Below are 18,628 nucleotides of genomic sequence, written 5' to 3' on the forward strand. Positions count from 1 at the left end.
TCAGGCGAGTATGGTGGGTTCTTTACAAATTCATTCTAAGCCATTCTAGATTTTTGGTTGTATTTGATATTTTTTCGAACTGTCCAAATGTGCAGCTTCACACAAATGCATTTTTATTAATCTTATACTAATTTTCTTTTGTTGGCTCTGGGAAATGATAATGAGTGGATGTAGACGTTTAATGAAGATGGATAACAATGTTTATGTAAAACATTTATGTTAAATTTTCCTCCCTTCCCACAGAGTAACAGTGCAAAAATAACCAGTCTCTCTCAATGAGCACACATTCAGATCTGCACATAAAATCTGTAAATGTGAATTTTGTTTAATATTCAGACATTTGACTTTTAACACATTAATTATGCAGCATGCAGTCACATGCACATTCATTATAGTTGTATTTTCCAAAGACAAGTTACTTTTTGCTATAATGCATCATAGCTTCATCTTTGCTGATCATTAGAACTTCTTCTTAAGGCGTAATTCCATTTCTGAATTAGCAAATGTTTTAAATTATCATAATTAAAACAGGACATTAATTGTTAATGAGCCCTCCACTGCCTCCCCAGGAAAACAAAGCTACAGGGGGGTGCGGTCTTTCCTGTAGCCGAGAACGGAAGCGGAAATTCGGCCATCTCCTCGTACACTCCGGCTACAACAGGGTCAGTACACGTTAGATTTGTGTCTGCTGTGCTGTGTTGTTGACAGATCCGAAGCTTGGTGTCCTGTAATGTGACCGTGCACACACACACTCCGCAGTGTCCCACAGCAGGACGCGGCCCCGCCAAGGCGTCTACAGCCCGGAAACCGCGTTGCCAGGTACAAATCAGCCGCTGCTAACTAGCTAACTTTGCTAGCTAGCCCACACTCACTAAATTTAGCAGCTCTAATAGAGCAGAGAGTTTGTGTTGTTGTCACCCGGAGCAGCGGGCAGTTGTCGGGTTGGTCTACATGGAACAGTGCGGCACGAATATGTAAAGATAATGTACATTTGTGTGGCGCTATTCTATGACTACTTAGCCAGCTAGGCTAACTGGCTAGCTACACCCAACTGTTCCTCTGTGAAACTCTACTTTGATCATGTTTTGCCTGAGCCCCCGGCAGGCAGAGCGCCAGTTACGCTGCTCTACCTGTCTAAATAGAGCAGTAGCGGTAGGTGAGTAGACGCGGTGTTCTCTCTGCAGCTGGACTGAGTGACAGACAGCGATCTGGTTGTGATTGAGCAGCAGTGTTTGTCACCCTGCCACGGTCAGACTGACACAGTTGTTGCCCTTGTTGCTGTGGCTGTGTTTTCCCGCTGTTCTGCCTCCGTGCACTGTTAGTTTAAGGCATGTGCGACTAAGTCGCTAGTCGCTTAGCATAGCGGTGTGTGTGTGTGTGGGTGTTTGCTAAGTTTGCATGTCTGACAGGGAAAGTTGCTCTGTTGCACTGTTGCTCTGTTATCTGTCCACAGAGCGGCTGGGTGGAGGTCCCTGTCTCGCTGCTGTGTAACGGCAACTGTCTGTGTGTGCTGGGGGGAGAGGGAGAGGGGGGAGTGAAGGTTTCAGGTCCACTGCTGGACATTAGATGGATCCTTCGTGTGTGATGTGTGTGTGAAGCAGTTATCCTGACCTTAGCTGTGTCATATCAAATACACACAGACAGCTGGGCGACTGTCTCACAATCTAAACGCTTCTTCTATTGAAATCAGCTGTTTGTCTGACGCTTATGTTGGTGGAACAAGTTATGTGACTTATTACATCATGCAGAACAACTTCCATATTCTGAATACGTCAAAAGAGAACGTGAACCCTGAGAATTCCCTCCGAGCGGCACAATCCCAAGAAGATTAACGGAATAATATGAAGTTTTGACCTGCGGGACACGTTCCTGTGCACTTCATGTCCCGTCTGAACTTTGGTCCGGCCCTTCAGCAGTCTGCACTCTTTGCCTTCTGTTCACTTATGCAACACGGCCTCATATTGTTTGACCTACAAATTCTCAACACACCACGGTTTGATTCAGGAGCACCTATAGGATCGTCCTGCTTTACTCCGGAGCGTAATAGATGTATAATGAAATTACTAAAGTAGATTTAAAATCGGGACAAATGATTATTCACTTGACTTAACTTGAATATTGTTGTGAAAACATTCATTCAAATTTTCTGAAAGAAGTTGAAGCTTGTTTTGTTTTTTGTATTCTTATTATTATTGTACTATTAAGGTTCCTGAATTATGCAAGGAGCGGAATCATGAAGAGTTCACAGCTGGCCCATTTGACACTTCCTGCTTATTCTTTACTTTTGGTTTTTGATCTGGTTACTGTAATGTAGTGTGTAGGCCATCTGACTAGCCGCTGTCAGCTTCCTGGAACAATCTTGAAACAATGTGTGATTTGAAGGGTTGGGCAATGTGACCAAAAGTCCACTCCATGACGCTTTTACACTTTAACCCACGTTAACAATTAATTGATGATGGCTGATTTAAACATACATTAACCACCGCCCGTCCCCTCGATCAGCTACGTTTATTTGATCGGCTGACGCGTTAGGGTTGTAAATATGCTGAAATATGAAATCATTAATATTAACTTAAACTCTCATTATGCTGCTTTGTTCTGAATACAGTGGAGTAAACTGGAATTGAGCTGCGGCTGAGACTGGAGCACAGTTTGACTCCTAATCTTGCTATTATTAAATGTTCTGTAAATGTCCCGTCTAACTTGTAGGCAATCACTTTCAAACAGTGTTAAGTTGGAATCCAGTATCGTCTTAAAATAAATCTCCTTCCTCCAGGCGAGTCGGTGCTGTTTGCCCCAGACATGATGGGTTCATGTTGTTGATGTTCAAGATCCAGACTCTGGCATCAGCACGGCGTGACAGAAACCGTCATTTGTTGCGTGGCGGCAATGTTTTCCACTTGTCATTCATCCCGTTTTGCTGACATCACGCTTTCACGCTGCGTCGTCTTTGTAGCTGTCAGGAGTGAAACCTGGCTCGGTCTCACTCTCGGCTTGTTTAGCCCGGCGTCTTCACGCTTTGACAGTTATACATTCTGAGATGCTCTTGCACCACAGTCTGGTATCGAGTTTGTGTTTCTTTAGTTTGGCTCACCTGTCAGTTCTGGCCTCTTATTAAAAATCTAAAAAAAAGAAACAGCTGGCAGGTTGGTAGAGAAACAGGATGTAGTGCCCGAAAATGCCTCACAAAGCCAATTACACCACACCAACTTCAGTTTTCACCCAGATTCAAATATAGAAAAGCTAAACTGACAGTCAAGCGCTTCAATAAATTTGATGGCCTTCCATGGCATACACTCCACCACCTTGAGCAGTTAGATAAGGAAAAGTTAGTGTGTGTGTGTGTGTGTGATGGAGAGTACTGTGACATATGTACTGTACAGCCTATAGCTTTATGTTTATGGATTGTTATATGTATTTATAACCACCCTGATAGATCTGCTTTTTTTGTGTTAAGAAACTAAATTTTGTTTTAGTGCTGCTCCCTCCTAAATGATCTAAATGTGATCTAGACCTAGATGTTGGTCTTGTGATCGCGATTTGTACCAGAAGGCTGAACGCTTTTTAAAATACAAAGTTAAATGTAGGCAAAAGTCTGAACCAGTGAATCGGTGTCTCTTGTCCCTCTGCTATGTGAAACTCCCTGCTTCGTACCAAGCGTGTCCTATTTGATTATTTTCAGGCCCGTGTTGAAGTATGTGGAACGAGGCGAAAGGGTTTTTCTGTTTTGCCTCGTCGTTGTTTGGGATTCTTCTGTGACTCGCTGCACACACACACACACACACACACACACACACACACACACACACACACACACACACACACACACACACACACACACACACACACACACACACACACACACACACACACACACACACACACACACACACACAGAGAGGGAGAGAGAGTCATTATTTTGTGGGACTCAAGGTCTTGACTGATATTTAATAGGGTGTATCTTTCTATTGACCCTGTGTCAGTCAGCTACACATCATGTGATTTTTGTTGCTGAATATCTGCTTTGTCCTCCTCCTCGTCTGTTTGAATTTTTGCTCACAATTCACTCGTAATAAGCTTGTGAATATGCATTTAATTGTGTCGGTCCTGTTGTATTCACTCCCTAGATTTCATCCCCCTGCGCCTGTGGTGGTTTTGGGACCCGATGTTGCCACAGGAAGAAGCAGACAAGTTGAGAAACACAGCACTCCGTGAATGAGTGGTGGACCAGAGACGGAGAGATTTGAAGAAGAGGGACCTGTGTTCTGCATCGTTCTTGTGTAACAGGTGTGGAAGACAGTCTCTCTCTCTCTCCTTCTGTTTATACAAAGAGTTACACGACTTAAGGTCTGATAAAGCTGCCAAGGTCTCCCACTCACTTTCATTCACACATCTGATCCAGTCTTCTTCTTTTCAGCGTAAATGAAATCTCTCTGTTGCCTCTCTTTTGAAAACGCCCCCTTTGTTGCTCGCTTTATTTTGTATTAACTATATCTTACAGCTCCTCTCTTTCCATTCGCTTTGTTTAGATTGCAGCAGAACTCGACAGCCAGGTGGTTGCCATGTCGACCTCATCGCTACGGCGACAAGTAAAGAACATCGTCCACAACTATTCAGAGGCTGAAATCAAGGTTGTCACATTTTCTCTTCCTCCCGTTCCACCCACATGTGTGTAAAGCGTAGAGCCGCCCTCTCTGCAGCACAGATCCTGCTCTGTAGCTACCCGTTATCTGATAAGCCACCAAAGGAACTTCACTCTTTCCCCTTTTTATACCGGAGCTAAACTAATCACATTATCCTTTCATTATCCAGCCTGTGCCCCGATTGAGTTTACACCGCTTTTTACAAAGCACAACATTGTTGATATCGTTGTCTACCAGGAACGGTTCGTGTGGGTAATTTGTAAAACTGTGTGTTGTTCTCCAGGTTAGAGAGGCAACGTCCAATGACCCATGGGGCCCCAGCAGTTCTCTGATGTCAGAGATAGCAGATCTGACCTATAATGTTGTGGCCTTCTCTGAAATCATGAGCATGGTGTGGAAGCGCCTCAACGACCATGGCAAGAACTGGAGACATGTGTACAAGGTCTGTGCGAGTGTGTGTGTCTGGGACAAATGAGTGATATGACAATATAAGCAAAGTATCATGATAGAATCACGAGTTACCCCTGTGATTCCCTCTGCTAGTCTGCCTGTGTATGTGTGTGTGTGTGTGAGTTGATTTGGAGGCTGCTAACGTGACTTGTTTTTAGATTGTTAGATGGATAGATTTGTAGTACTGCTTCCTTAGTATGGAGATATTTCTATATTGGTCCAGTGTTTTGTTTTTATTTGCCCCAGGCTATGACCCTCATGGAGTACTTGATCAAGACGGGTTCGGAGCGAGTGGCCCAACAGTGCCGAGAGAACATATACGCAGTCCAGACCCTCAAAGACTTTCAGTACATAGACAGAGACGGCAAGGACCAGGTAAACAAACACACCCATGCCCGCAAAGCCGTACACAAAGCTAAAGCTAAATGATTGAGTAAGGTCTGCCTCTGTGGAATGCAACCTCACATTGTCAAACACGGCGCACATGTTTCATTCAAGGACGTTTCACAAAGGGCTTTTGACCTCTTGTGCAAACATACAACACTGTAAAGCCGGCCATAAATATTTAAAGTGCTTGTAATAACTGAAGTTGTGGTTGGCCCTTCGTCTATAAGCGAGTTATCACTGTACTTCCAGGGAGTGAATGTGCGAGAAAAGGCCAAACAGCTAGTGACACTGCTGAAAGACGAAGAAAGACTAAGAGAGGAGAGGATCCACGCCCTCAAAACCAAAGAGAAGATGGCACAGACGACCAGTGGTGAGACGGCCCGCTCACTCTTCAAACCGATCCAGCTTTAAAACATTGATGGGTTTTGAGTGTTTCCACATGATACCCTGTGGATCCAAGTCCACAAACAGAGTTTCATGTCCACTGACACACATTTGTTTCTGTCCCAGCTTCCTCAGCCCCCTCAGCGCCCAGCCTGGGGGGCAGCCTGTCATTGGGCTCGCAGTCTGGAGGGGCAGATCCCGAGCAGGCCTGGCCGCAGAGCTCCGGAGAGGAGGACCTGCAACTCCAGCTGGCTTTGGCCATGAGTAAAGAAGAGGCAGAGCAGGTAACATGAAGCAGGCGGAGCTGCAGGTCTCTTGCAGAAGGATGGAAGCGTAGTGACAGCACTTGAAGCTACATAAGTGTATATCTAAGTACTTGTTTGCAGTGTATGTGGATTTCAGCACCTGTGTACACAGAGGGTATTTTATTTCAGATATTATTCACTACATTACCCACTCAGCTTTGCTCTCATTGTGTAACCCCTAACCTCCCCCAGACTAGCAAGGACCCTCTGGAGGACGCAGAGATCCGCTATGCACTCACACTCAGCAAAGAGATCCACCAAAAGGTCAGGGGCAGAGGGTGTGCCCAGCTCACTGGCCAGCCAGTCCACAACTGTCTCTCTTTCTATCAATTAGAATTCTCTCAGACACGCATTTGAATCAAATCAGTGAATCTGTGCTCCCCCCCTCCCCCACCCCCCTCCAAAAACAAGCAAATTCCAACAACACTGCTGTTCTTTCCAATGATAATCCTTTGTTTGCTTTAAATTGTCACACACGGTGAAAAAGTACAAAAAACTGGATCAATGGAATGTTTCAATTGTGTATCCTAATTGACCAAATTTGCCCCTCAGCAGTGTCTAACCAATGATTAATTCCTTCCTCTCTGTAGATCTCTCTGTTGACCTGCATGCATTAAACTGTAGTGTTAAGATGCTCCTGCACGCACACACGCTCCCTCGTGCTGCACCGTCCAGCCACTGTTCAACACACAGACGGTTATGCAACTCCAGCACCGCTTGCTCCAGCAATGCAGTCGTGCATTTAAAGGATAGTGTCATTGTCATTCTTATGTTTCCCTTATCTATGTGGACAGATTTGAGATGTGTGGCGCTGGTATAAGCCTCATTCAGTCCCTCTAGCTGGCACACGGCCATCGTCTCCTCAAGGCTCGGTTTTCCCTTGGGGTGAGGTAATCCATCCCGCTCATAATCAGGCAGGATCAAAGGTGGTGTCGTGTTGGGATTGTCCCAAGCCACAGTGTGTAATATCAATATTAGGGCAGATAACAGCAAATTTATGAATAAATACTAAGGATCCTTGCCCATTCCTTTTAAATGATTCATACAGACTGTAACCCTTTGTGCTCTGGCAACACCAGAGGGGGAAAACATAGACTGATCCTCATTTAAAACACTGGAACCTACTGGATTATGCATCATGTTACGAATGCTCACGCTGAAATGAAGTGACCAGCGCTGATTAAAAAAAATTTCATTGACATTTTGCAGGTGCACCACGCCTCCTTAAAGTGTTGTTGTTCATTCAGAATTGCATGCGGAGCTCAGTTGTTGTGTTCACGCCTGAGCTGAAGAGACGCTCTCACATCCCACTCATGTCTAAACTTGCCTGCCACAAACTGTTCCCCGCTGACACTCCTCTCAGTTGCTATTATATAAGGCACCATTCAAAACACTGCAGGTTTGGACCGAAGGCTCTGCAGGGTGCATTTCCATATTGCAGGCTGCCGTTCAGCTGCATAGACATATTTAGAATTGATTGGTTTTAATGTTGGCCTACCTGGGCTCAGTAGGAGAACATCTGAATGTCATATTGTGACTTACAGACATGGAGGTACGCTTTCATCCCTGCACGAGCAACAGAAAGGCTTTAAACCCTCTTAGCTGTCAATGTTGATGGGGAAAATGAAAATGACAGTGGCATTATCCTTTTGACTGAGCGAGACTTCCTCTGAGTATAAGCAATCACACATCCAGGGCCAAATCAAAACCCAAGGAGGGGGAGCTGATCCAACTTTTTCCAGGACTGTTCAGTTTCCAACCCCCAATTATTCTGCCGTTAAACATGGAAATTGCAGATTGATTCCCCCCCTACTTTGAAGTTGTGCGTCTCAGGTTTGCGAACATAATTTTATCTGTGTGATTGGCAGGAGGAACGGCTGCGCAGAGGTGACGACCTGAGACTCCAGATGGCCCTGGAGGAGAGCAGGAGGGAGAAAAGCAAGCCAGAGGAGGTGTGTGTGTGTGTGTGTGTGTGTGTGTGTGTGTGTGTGTGTGTGTGTGTGTGTGTGTGTGTGTGTGTGTGTGTGTGTGTGTGTGTGTGTGTGTGTGTGTGTGTGTGTGTGTGTGTGTGTGTGTGTGTGTGTGTGTGTGTGTGTGTGTGTGTGTGTGTGTGTGTGTGTGTGTGTGTGTGTGTGTGTGTGTGTCATACTGACCTTTCCTACTTCTCACTGATTTCTCTAGTTCCTCTTAAAACAACACTGTCTTATTATCAGTGTGTGTGTGTTTACCTTCATTGCTGCAGACAGATGTATATTTATAATGTCATCCCATGCAGGGTGCTTTAATGGAGCTCGGTGCTGCGGACCCCTGGGGTGCCTCTGCTGGTGCTGCTGCTGCCGGGGCCTCTGGGGGCTCTGCCGGCCCCTCTCCTCCGCCAACACTGTGTGCCCCCTCTGCCTCGGGTCCATGGGGCACAGCCGCCGCAGACCCGTGGGGCGCAGCGTCACCCGCATCCCCTCCCAGCGCCGACCCCTGGGGTGTGAGTGCGGCCCCACCCACGATAGCCCCTCCTCCTGACCCCTGGGGAGAAACGTCCAACAGAGTTAACAACGTGGACCCTTGGGGGACCTCAGGTAAGGGGTGCCACACCACTCAGGCAATGCCTGACGAGCCAATCAGGTTGCTGGGAATGTATAAGGACATTTCAGTAAGGAGGCATGTCCTTCTCTGCGGATGACAAGGTGAAAGCTGTGAAGACCTCTCAGCTGTTCCTCTACCTCACTAACCCATGTCGTTACATATTCAGTCATGGAGCCATTCTCTCATATCTAGCCATCCACTCTGATGCTTTCAGTGTGATGGGGAAAGCAAGCATGCTAATTCCATTCTCCTTCAGTGTCTAAACCAGAGATTCGATCCTCTTGTTTCTACTCGGGACTGACTGTGGCTGCGTCTCAACCTGAGCTCTCTTCTCTTTAGCCCCTCTTTGCCTTTCTGATGTATGAGCTTGCCTCTTCACATCAGCTCTCCTTCACCTCCACTGAATGTCAAATATTGAGCGGGTGAAAGACACATCGGGGCTTGTTTTCACCTCCTCTGCTCAGTGGCTTTGGAGAGGTCGAGGAGAGAAACTCTGTTGTCACCAGCCCAGCTTCCTGCTCCTGCTCCCTTACTGTACTGTAAAGTGTTGTGTTAACCCTCCCCTTGCCTGCGTCTCCTCCCCTCCCCTGTAGCTGTGACCCCCCCAAGTGCAGACCCCTGGGGCCCCCCGGTGCCACCCAGCACTTCCTCCTCGGGGGGGCCAGTAGACCCTTGGGCAGGGGACGGGGCTCTCCCTGCCTCTGACCCTATCACGTCTGACATCTGGAGTGGCACCGCCAGACAAACTAACGGCACAGGTACATTCACTCTCAAAGCTACATGGACTCACAAACACTAAGGTACATCGGATGTTTTGTGGGTATTTTCATCATTTGCTCATGTAGCCACAGATTTCTTCCATGCGCATGAAGACAGAACAGCTGTCTTGTCCTATATTTCATCCTCCTCCATTATGTCTCCTTGGATTGTATTTACTTATTAAGCAGTACTAAGTGTGATAACTTTGTATTATTGTGTTTTGATTGACTGTTTCTTTGCCTTCTACATAACTTCATCACTCATTCAGGCGACCCAGAGCGACGAAGTTCCTCAGCAGCTGGCTGTGACAGCACTGGCTCTCCGGTGCCCTTTGACCTTTCATCTCTCGGTTCGTCACTTCCTGTTCGTAAGACTCCCGAATCCTTTCTCGGACCCAATGCATCACTGGTGGACCTCGATTCACTGGTGTCATCTAAACCGAAGCCCAAACAGCCTCCTCCTCCGTCTATCTCCTCTTCTTCAGCACACAATCCCTTCCTCCAGAACACAGGTCGGTTACAGCGCAGACTATTGTGTTGACAGTGTGAAACCAAAGAAGTAGTAACCAATCTGCTAAGGCTCAACGCGTTGCTGACATTGTGTAAGGAATGCTATATTGACATCAGGCATCTTGTTGATGGAGTGGAAGTGTCGGAATGTTAACACTTGCAAAATAAGAATATGTTGTCCAAATGCAGCCTTGTGACTTGGATATTATGATTTTATACTGCTACTACTAAATGTTGACTCTGTCCTGCAGGCTCATCTCCCATCCCTGGCATGGCTGTGACTCCAGGCAGCACCATTTCCAGCAGGGGGGTTTCTCCAGTACCGGCCTCCTCCAACCCTTTTGGCGTGGCCCCAACCATGACCTCCATCTCACCTCAGCCCTCATCACTTGGCCTGAGTGGCCTCCGCACCAGTCCTGTGCCTCTCAATCCCATGCTCGGCATGGTGCAGCCAGTAATGGGAATGGGGCCCATGAGTATGGGTATGGGCGCTCCAGGAATGGGCCTGGGCATGATGCAGGCCAGCCCCATGAGCATGCCCTACAGTGGGCTATCACCTATGGCAGCCCCAGCCTCGTCTCTTCTCGGTCCCGGAGCCGCGGCACCTCCTCAACTGATTTTGGGTGGGCCTACGGGACAAGGAGGAATGATGGGGGCAGGTGGAGCATTGGGAGGCGGAGGAACGACAGGAGCGAGCACCAATCCTTTTCTTCTTTGAGGAAGTGCACCACTATTTCACTTACCCGTCTTACCTGCTGCCCCTTCATTCATCCCCCACATTTTTTCCAAAAAGAAAAATGTCTACATCTTTATATTTAAAGAAAAAGATTCATCAAAAAGATTTATCATGTCCTTAGAAAGCATTACGTCGTTTCATTTCATCCTAATTTTCCACATTTTGTTCCTTTCATTTCACTGTGGGTTGTTTCGGGGTGGGAAATAGAGGTCTATTTATTTTTGTTTTAATCCTGTTTTGTCCTGTATTGATCGTCATGTTGTGGTTTTTCCAGTCGTGTCTCAGATGAAGGTGATGAAGGTCTGTGAGAGCAGGAGGATCGTCATTGGTGTCACTCGGCTACATTCAATATTACTGCACTGAGAGAGAGACGGAGGGGGAGGGGACATAGCCACTAACAAACTGAACAGAAAAAAAAACTCTTCCTGGCCTCTTCCTCTTTTCTCTCTCCAGAATGAAGACAAACACTGAAATGCTGAAGTGAAATGAGTGCATGAAGGATGATTTTGTAACGAACTCCAGACTGAGATATGGACTGAAAAACCTGTATTAACATTTCAGGCACAATATGGTCAAATTTTTTCAACTATTTCACTTTTAATTTAATTTAATGTTAAATGTAATTTATTTTTTTCCTCATTTGGGAACAAATAAACAAGGAAAATCAAACACGATGCCATTTAAATCAAAAGCTTATTCTTTCTTGATTGTTGTAGAATACTTGAGAGAGCTCCGACATCTGTGGTCTGATGGGAAAGTGATGAAATGTGTAATGAATGTGTGTGTGTGTGTGTGTGTGTGTGTGTGTGCAGCAGAGTGAATGACAATATGAATGCTCATTTGTGAGTATGCAATAGTGCAAATGCCTGTTTCTGTGTATCAATGTATGTATCAATAACTGTCTTCATTTTTCTTGTCAGATTTTAGTTCAGTGACTCAGAAAGATATTTCACCCATTAATTTCTTTTTAAAATTCGTCACTTGTATTAAAAGTCATGTTGGGATTTGAGATGAGGTATTATTAGGGTCACGCAAATTTCTCTGCCAATCATGTTTCATGTTGTTTTCGTGTAAATCGAGAAGCATTGGTTTCTTTTCCCATCATGCTTTTATATGGGCCTGATGTGCAGGCCTGTCCTCGCATTTCCTCCCTCTCTTCCTGTAGGGAGGGAGAGCTGTTGATGCTTCTTTAAAAAAAAAAAAATTTCAATGAATGAAAGGAAAAACGGGGACTTGATGACATGCTCCATGCTGTTCTTTTAATTTAGTTTGATGAATTTATTGTTATTTTATATCAACAAAAGGAAAATATCTTTTATTGGGTAAGGTGAAAAAATTGTGTGGTGTTGACTGTGAACATTCACATTTGAAAAGTAAAATGGAAAAAAATCAAGAAATTTATGAAATAAAATAAAAACACAAAGAATGTGTGTTTGGTTTGTTTCATGCTTGCTCTTTAGTGCATTTGTCATTTTATTTGAAAAATGTTTAGAAATCTATAATCAACAGAAAACATCCTCTGCCAATAAGCTGCAGAGGAGAGGCCAAAACAAAAGATATTACAGCATATGACTTTAAATGAAATAGGTCAGACTTCAAGCATGTCAACCTGGTAAACAACATTCAGTCATATGTGACAAACCTGCTCCTAAACTCCCTCCAAAAAAAGCTTCAAAAGGGTTTAGTAAAGAATGTTGTCATGACCCTCTGGTGTGTTGTGTTCTGCATCCTCTGCACAGATGGTGACAGTCAGACGATCAGAGAATCCCAGTCAAAGTCATCCTGGAACTCCTCACTGTTGCTGTGGAGGTTCTTTAATGGAGGACGTGGTCTAGGTGCCATGGACTGAGGCTGAATCCCTGCGGAGACAAGAAGGGAGACATGGACTTATATTTATCTGAAAGGAAGTGAGACACACTGGTAAGTGTCTGTTTCGTCAATTGAGTTTTGCTTTCAGCCACAACCCACTGGATGGCAGCATTGCCAAGAAGTATAGTCAAGAAACAACCTCTGAACATGACTTGCAGGTCTTACCAGATGGGTTAGCAGGATGTGTTAGTGGTGGTCTCTGAAGTCCTGCTCCTTGCGGGTGCATGGACCTCCGAGGGAGCTGTGCTCCATTGGCAGTGTTAACCAAGGGAGAATAAGTGAGGGGTGAAGGGTGAGTGAGGCTTTCCAGAGTAGGAGGTGGGTTGGAGGTGAATGCTGGGATTTGTAAGGAGGGATGTGCCCCAAGAGCCAGCGGGGAGATATTCCCAGATGAAGAACCTATGATGCCTTTCTGAGTGAAGAAGCGGTTCAGAGAATCACAGAGAGAAGTGAAGAGTGCCGGGTCCAGGGCCCAGTCACGGAGCTCAGCCTGACGCATGCTCTGCAGCAGGTCTGCTGACACAAAATGAGGAAAATGTTCTACTGGCTGATCAAAGCACAAATGGTTTGCATCCAAAATGCCCTGCAGGGTTCAACATCAGTTCATAATAAAGCACTAAGTAGAATTTCCAAAAATACAAATGATGTTGTTCAAATATGTACCATGTACCACTAAAAATAGTGAAATGTTTGTAATAGTAGGTACAACAGGCAGATACATGTATCTCAAACACTGACTGGGGTCAAAGGCACAGACCTGGGTGACCTGAGAGGTCTATGTTAGCCCAGTCAAGACTGCTGGCAATGCGGAAACTCTCCTTCAGAGAATCTGGGCTACTGAACCAGTCAGCTGGCACCGCTAAAGCGAAGGGGAACAAAGTGGAACATTAGACGCCACTGATCATGTCCATGTGTAGCTGGTTTTAATCAGTCTCAAACAGTTTGGGGTTGATATGGTAACATAATATAAGACTCACTGTATTGTGAGGGGCGTTCTGTCTCAGGTGAGTGTGCAGCTGGTGCAGGTGCAGGATGGGGAGACATTGGCACCAGAGTGGGAGTGTGTAGAGGAGTAGTGTCACTGCCTGGTGCAGCCTGGGGAGCCGCGTCCGCTGGAAAAGTTAAGTTAGGTAACGTGTGTGCACCAGAGTAAAACATACAAATCATACACACACACACACACACACCCACAGTACTTACACTGCGAGCCTCCCCTCTCCCGTATAGTCTTGAAGAGCGACTTGAAGGACGCGTACAAATCTGGTAGGTTGAGCTCATCGAAGGTGAAACGGAGTGGGGGGTCGGCGGAGGGGTGTGATGAGAAAACAGGGGCGGCGAGAATAGATGAAGGGTAACCAGGGGGAAGGCCAGCAGATAAAGGAGAGTGAAACGGGCCTGAAGCATTGGAAACAGGCACAGGCACTGAGTGAGGAGGGAAACAGAAAGTGGGAACAGAGACGGACGCTGAAGTAGCAGGGATGGACAGAGACGCATTGGCAGCAGAGAGAGATGCAGGAGAAGCCATGGGGATGGAATAAGTGGGTCTGCTGGGATGAGGAGGAGGGAAAGAACTGGCAGACGACAAAGGGGAAGCGGATGGTAGCAAATGGACGGGAGAGACGGACGGATAAGGGACGGGGAAACTGGAGACTGTGCACGGCATGTAGGGAGACTGTTGCTGAAAGAAGGATAAAAGACAGGTTTGGTTAGCTGTCGGGCTCAAAGGCACTGTGGTGCTGTGACGAAGGGTGGACGTGACTGTACCTTGCATGGGGGAGGGGAGAGGGAGGAAGGTTGGGGTGACTGGGTGGCTCCTGGTGACGGCTGCCCAATGTGGGAGGTCGGTCGCGCTTGTTGGGGAGAAAGTCCTGTCTCTGCTCGTGTCTCTGCAGCTTGAGGGACCTGTAATGACACAAAGTTGTTATTTAGTAGAAGTGTCTCTATAAAACATAATCAAAAGACAAAAACTCAATGTACAATGTTTCTGTCTGAAATGTAGCCAATATAAAGTCTCTCATACGTTGCGACTCTGTTCCTCTTTTGGAAAGGGACGTTTAGGTGCTCTGGCTTGAATCGCCTCTGTAGGTCCGTCCATTGTCCAATAGCTGCCCTGGAAATACATCAGAAATTTACTTTTACACACATTTAACCAACCCTCTTCCAATTCAGTAATGCAATACAGATTGTAACCCATGTAAAGGCGTTCTTATAGCCTCATAACGGGAACATAGAGATTATCTCACCTTGCCAGGGTCGCTGTGTGGCCGAGGAACCTTCCTGAAGCATTTATTAAGAGACAGGTTATGACGAATGGAGTTCTGTTACGGATGCAGAAGAAATATAAAATCAACAAATGAAACAGAATTACATAGCAATAAAAGGATATTCTATGTTTATACAGTGGTTCCCAACTTTGATTGTTCCATTAGTCCTTAAAATCAAAGTGTTGACTTGTTATAGGTTGTATTTGTGTTTCCTCTCTCAAAGTAGTTTCATAAATATTGGAGAAAAGTCTAAACAATAAGGAGAATTTGGGGACACTGTTAATTGTAATTGTATTAACTGTCCTGTTAATTGTATTGTAACGCCTCAGATTCAGGTGCTTGCCCTGAATCTGAGGCCCTGACCCTCAGGTTGGGAACCACAGCTCTAGTATGAGGACAGTGATGTCAGCTACCTTCCACCCACGGCCGGCCCGGCTGTAGTAGGGGAAGGTGTCACTGATCCAGGTGTAGATGTCATTCAGACTCAGCTTCCTCTCAGGCGCAGATGCTATTGCCATGGCGATGAGAGTGGCGTAGCTATGAGGGGGCTTCCCCTTCGAGTTAGAGGTAGAGGTGTCAGGCACAGAGGGCAGGAAGCCTCCTCTCTCCGTCCCTCGATCTTTCTTCTTGTCCGTCTCCCCTCCTCCCCTCTCCTTCCCTGAGCGCAGGCTGCTGATTCCCAGCTGAGGCAGCCAGTCTATGCTGGTGAGACTGGAGTTCAGGTCAGAGGACATTCTCTCTCTCTGTCTTGGCTCTGGGTGATCACAGCACATGGTCAGACGGTCTTACGTTCTATTTATTTACATTACAAAGATACTAAGCAAACACTGAGTAACAGTCTACCACTGTAGAGTCTCCTCTGCCTGTAATGTAATACTGTCAACCATTCCTCTTCCTCTCCAGCCAACGTCATTTACAAGCCAGTAAGATGAGACACTAGACACTTTGTGCTGCACTGAAACATTCCGTTTAAAAGAGAAGACATTGCACAAATGTGCCAACAAACAAGCCATGTGAGCAAATTCCACCTATACTTTACAAAATCTGAGGAAGAAGAAGGCTTGCTTACCTCTTTATAGTCACTTGAGGCCCAAGGCCTTAATGTTAATATTTGATCTCATCAGCTGTGCAAAACTGCTGTATCAAACTTGTGTCCCCTCTGCCCTTCAGATCTCTCTCCTCTGTAGGTTGATCTCCATTAGGCCTCTTATCATACTGCCGGTTTGTGGAAGTTTGTGTTACTTTGGAGAAATAAAAACAAAACTTGTCCGAGTGCTTCCTTTTTCTCTTCTTCCCCTCCCTTTCTGACCGTACCAGGATGACGTCACCTACTCCTCCCCCCTGGTGATGTCACTCACTGCTCCCGCCTCTGTGGGTTGGCCACACCTCTCCAGTTTCTCAGAGAATGAAGTCGAACGTTTATGCTTGCTTCTAAATCCAGATTACACAACTAATCAGGTGCTGATGAGCGTCAAAAGTAAAGTAAAAACCCCACAGAGGAACAACCTTTACCTTTCAGAAGCCATTTAAATGAATATTCTTATCTGTGGCCTAGGTTAGACCAATTAGTCCAACCTATCACATACAGAAATATCTCATATGACAAATGAAAACAACATCAATACAAATTTAAAGTAGCAGCATCACTTTATTGAGTACTGTTTGTTGGAAGCAGTAAAACTCAACAGAATGACAGGGGACAATTATGTTACAGAGCACTGAAGAAGGAAAGGAGGCCAGTGTCAGGGGACGGGTGGGCCAAAAGCTTCTGGATCTGCATATAAAGTTAACAAGAATAGATGAGAGTTAGTTACATTACTTATACTGGCAATATTGTCGGAATTAAGTGGAATTAAGCAAGTTTAGACAGCCCTCATATTGCATTTACTCATAGCACTACATTTGAGGGCTTCATAAATCCTCTTTCATCCAACCTTATAATTATGACACATGTAATACACAAGAGTATAAGCACCTCTTTGAAGTTGGGGTGTTTAGCGTCTTGGACCAGCTGCAGCATAACCCCCTCTGTGGTGGTGAGGAAAGCTCCACTCTGCTTCAGGCGGGACAGAGCGAACAAGCGGTCTGTCTGGCTGTGGAGCAAAGCACAAAAGTCTACAGCAGCACACACATCTAGATACGCACACAAACACACACGCTGTATCCTAACTTCTATCCCACACGGCTGATAATTATGTTGTTTAAGGGAAGTTGATGAAATGCACACACACACCTTCTGGATGAGACAGCATCAGCCACAATATGGACCTCGATTCCCTTTTCAATCAGGTCAAAAGTTGTGCACTGAAGGAAATAAATATAGCCGAGGTCAGGAGGAGAACAGCTATGTCAGCAAAAGCACCATTCATACACACATTGATGCAATCCAAACCATTATCCTCCATGTGAGTCCGCCATAAATCAGCATCACTGGCGCTGACAGTATCGTGTTTTCTTAGCATCTAAATGGCAAAACATTGCTATGGTCTCACCGCGATGCAGGCGTGAGTTTCTATTCCACATAGTATAGCCCGCTTGGGGTTTCCCAGGGCCTGCAGTTCCTTTTCCACATCCTCTATCATCATAGTGAATGAGGTTTTTGCATGGGCTTTCAGGTCCCCCGCTCCCAGCTCGGGCACTGTCGGCCCCAAACCCTTAGGGTACTGCTCTGTCAAGATGGAGGGGATGCCCAGAACACGACTAGCCTGTGAGGAAAGACAGGAAAGATGTATTCAAAGATGCTAATGTATGTTTAAATTACAACAAATTCTCTGAGGCCTGTCTGAGGTTGACAACGGATGTGATGTGGCTGAAAATACTGGAAATACGGCCAACCTGGAGCAATCTTGCGGCGTTGCTGACAATGTTGGTGAACTGGAAGATGTTGGGTCTGAACTTCTCTTGCATGTCACACAAGAACAGCACTGTATCTTTGGTGGAGAGCCTGCCGAGGGCCGCCACTGCAGGAACAACGGCAGACAAAAGAAGACTCAGATTCTGTCTGAAAAATGTTATGCTGTATGATTCATTATGTCACCCTGGTCCAAGTGTAGATGAGGAGGACAAGCTACTTGTGTAGATGAGGAGGACAAGCTACTTGACATTAAAACAGCACTCAGGCCTTGTACGATGTATACATGAATACTATGTATAACGCTGCATTACAGGTTTGCAATATTGTGATCAGGGGTGGCTTTCTGGACAAAGGTCACTGTGGCAAAGTTAACCAGCATGCTCTCATTAGAACACCAACAGCATTTCTGCATGGCTGTGCTTCTCCTTCTTGCAAAAATAATTTCGTCCAACGAGACTGATTGCATTGACTGCGATCAAACACATGCGTAAATAAGGAAGCGTCTGGAAGAAAGTTAACTTACTGTTACTTGATTCGTGAGGAGTGGGTGACAGTTCAAGAACACTGTGGAAAGTTCAACATCAGGGTTTAAGAATTATGTCCAGGCTGTGTGACGCCACCTATGAAAAGGACAACCTGTGTAAATGAAGTGTTGCTGCACACTTTGATTGGAGTAAAGCATTTCATGTCGTAAATTAGTATTTGTATTTCAACTCATTTAGATATACACGTTTACCAAATAGGACGTAAACGAAACTCACCTCCAGCTCCGAATGCTTCCTTTTGGAAATGCGCCGCCTACGTCGAAGCACGTTGACCAATCGAATGACGGGTCGTGATGATGGACATTTATATCAGCCAATAGGAGTTCGCAGCGGATCGCAACGC

The 18,628-nt window shown here is 45.7% G+C and overlaps 3 protein-coding genes across 5 annotated transcripts; 1 reads left to right on the plus strand and 2 right to left on the minus strand.

Annotated features, from left to right (window-relative positions):
- The first annotated feature begins 569 nt into the window (after positions 1-569).
- epn1a (epsin 1a) lies at positions 570-11,979 on the plus strand. 3 transcript variants are annotated; one of them, XM_076154612.1, is made up of 13 exons: positions 570-662; positions 4,128-4,287; positions 4,530-4,631; positions 4,927-5,085; positions 5,340-5,468; positions 5,730-5,850; positions 5,991-6,148; positions 6,362-6,433; positions 8,038-8,121; positions 8,445-8,742; positions 9,343-9,507; positions 9,777-10,019; positions 10,269-11,979. In XM_076154612.1, the coding sequence occupies exons 3-13, from the start codon at positions 4,563-4,565 to the stop codon at positions 10,733-10,735; spliced, it is 1,965 nt and encodes a 654-aa protein (XP_076010727.1). In that variant the 5' UTR covers positions 570-662; positions 4,128-4,287; positions 4,530-4,562; the 3' UTR covers positions 10,736-11,979. The 3 variants fall into 3 exon arrangements, with proteins under 3 accessions (XP_076010727.1, XP_076010726.1, XP_076010728.1); XM_076154611.1 differs by having other exon boundaries at positions 606-819; XM_076154613.1 differs by lacking the exon at positions 6,362-6,433 and having other exon boundaries at positions 606-819.
- Positions 11,980-12,026: 47 nt separating this feature from the next.
- Positions 12,027-16,216, minus strand: foxj2 (forkhead box J2). The gene is made up of 10 exons (XM_076154614.1): positions 15,956-16,216; positions 15,300-15,640; positions 14,866-14,940; positions 14,643-14,732; positions 14,387-14,524; positions 13,823-14,300; positions 13,600-13,734; positions 13,380-13,481; positions 12,788-13,135; positions 12,027-12,612 (listed from the first exon to the last, which is right to left on the minus strand). The coding sequence occupies exons 2-10, from the start codon at positions 15,618-15,620 to the stop codon at positions 12,503-12,505; spliced, it is 1,797 nt and encodes a 598-aa protein (XP_076010729.1). The 5' UTR covers positions 15,621-15,640; positions 15,956-16,216; the 3' UTR covers positions 12,027-12,502.
- A 298-nt stretch (positions 16,217-16,514) lies between these two features.
- Positions 16,515-18,571, minus strand: isoc2 (isochorismatase domain containing 2). Its single transcript, XM_076154765.1, has 7 exons — positions 18,502-18,571; positions 18,264-18,360; positions 17,722-17,846; positions 17,379-17,591; positions 17,120-17,190; positions 16,862-16,979; positions 16,515-16,660 (listed from the first exon to the last, which is right to left on the minus strand). Coding segments are annotated over exons 2-7 (594 nt in total). The 5' UTR covers positions 18,265-18,360; positions 18,502-18,571; the 3' UTR covers positions 16,515-16,594.
- Between the last annotated feature and the right edge of the window lie 57 nt (positions 18,572-18,628).

Source organism: Genypterus blacodes, unplaced genomic scaffold (genome assembly GCF_046128005.1).
Source record: "Genypterus blacodes isolate CSIRO-AG114 ecotype Tasmania unplaced genomic scaffold, CSIRO-AGI_Gbla_v1 ptg000063l_1, whole genome shotgun sequence".
NCBI lineage: Eukaryota > Metazoa > Chordata > Actinopteri > Ophidiiformes > Ophidiidae > Genypterus > Genypterus blacodes.

Bases quoted from the DNA above. Each gene is read 5' to 3' on its own strand.
- epn1a (XM_076154612.1), top strand. From the start codon at position 4,563: ATGTCGACCTCATCGCTACGGCGACAAGTAAAGAACATCGTCCACAAC. The intron at 6,149-6,361 runs GTAACATGAAGC...AACCTCCCCCAG, and splicing joins GTAAAGAAGAGGCAGAGCAG to ACTAGCAAGGACCCTCTGGA. The intron at 6,434-8,037 runs GTCAGGGGCAGA...TGTGATTGGCAG, and splicing joins GCAAAGAGATCCACCAAAAG to GAGGAACGGCTGCGCAGAGG.
- foxj2 (XM_076154614.1), bottom strand. From the start codon at position 15,620: ATGTCCTCTGACCTGAACTCCAGTCTCACCAGCATAGACTGGCTGCCT. The intron at 14,525-14,642 runs GTATGAGAGACT...GTGTCATTACAG, and splicing joins AAGAGGAACAGAGTCGCAAC to GTCCCTCAAGCTGCAGAGAC. The intron at 13,136-13,379 runs GTCTGTGCCTTT...TTGTGTCAGCAG, and splicing joins AGACCTCTCAGGTCACCCAG to ACCTGCTGCAGAGCATGCGT.
- isoc2 (XM_076154765.1), bottom strand. The intron at 17,592-17,721 runs GTTGGCCGTATT...CTTTCCTCACAG, and splicing joins ACGCCGCAAGATTGCTCCAG to GCTAGTCGTGTTCTGGGCAT. The intron at 16,980-17,119 runs GTGTGTGTGTGC...TTTGCTCCACAG, and splicing joins GATGCTGTCTCATCCAGAAG to CCAGACAGACCGCTTGTTCG.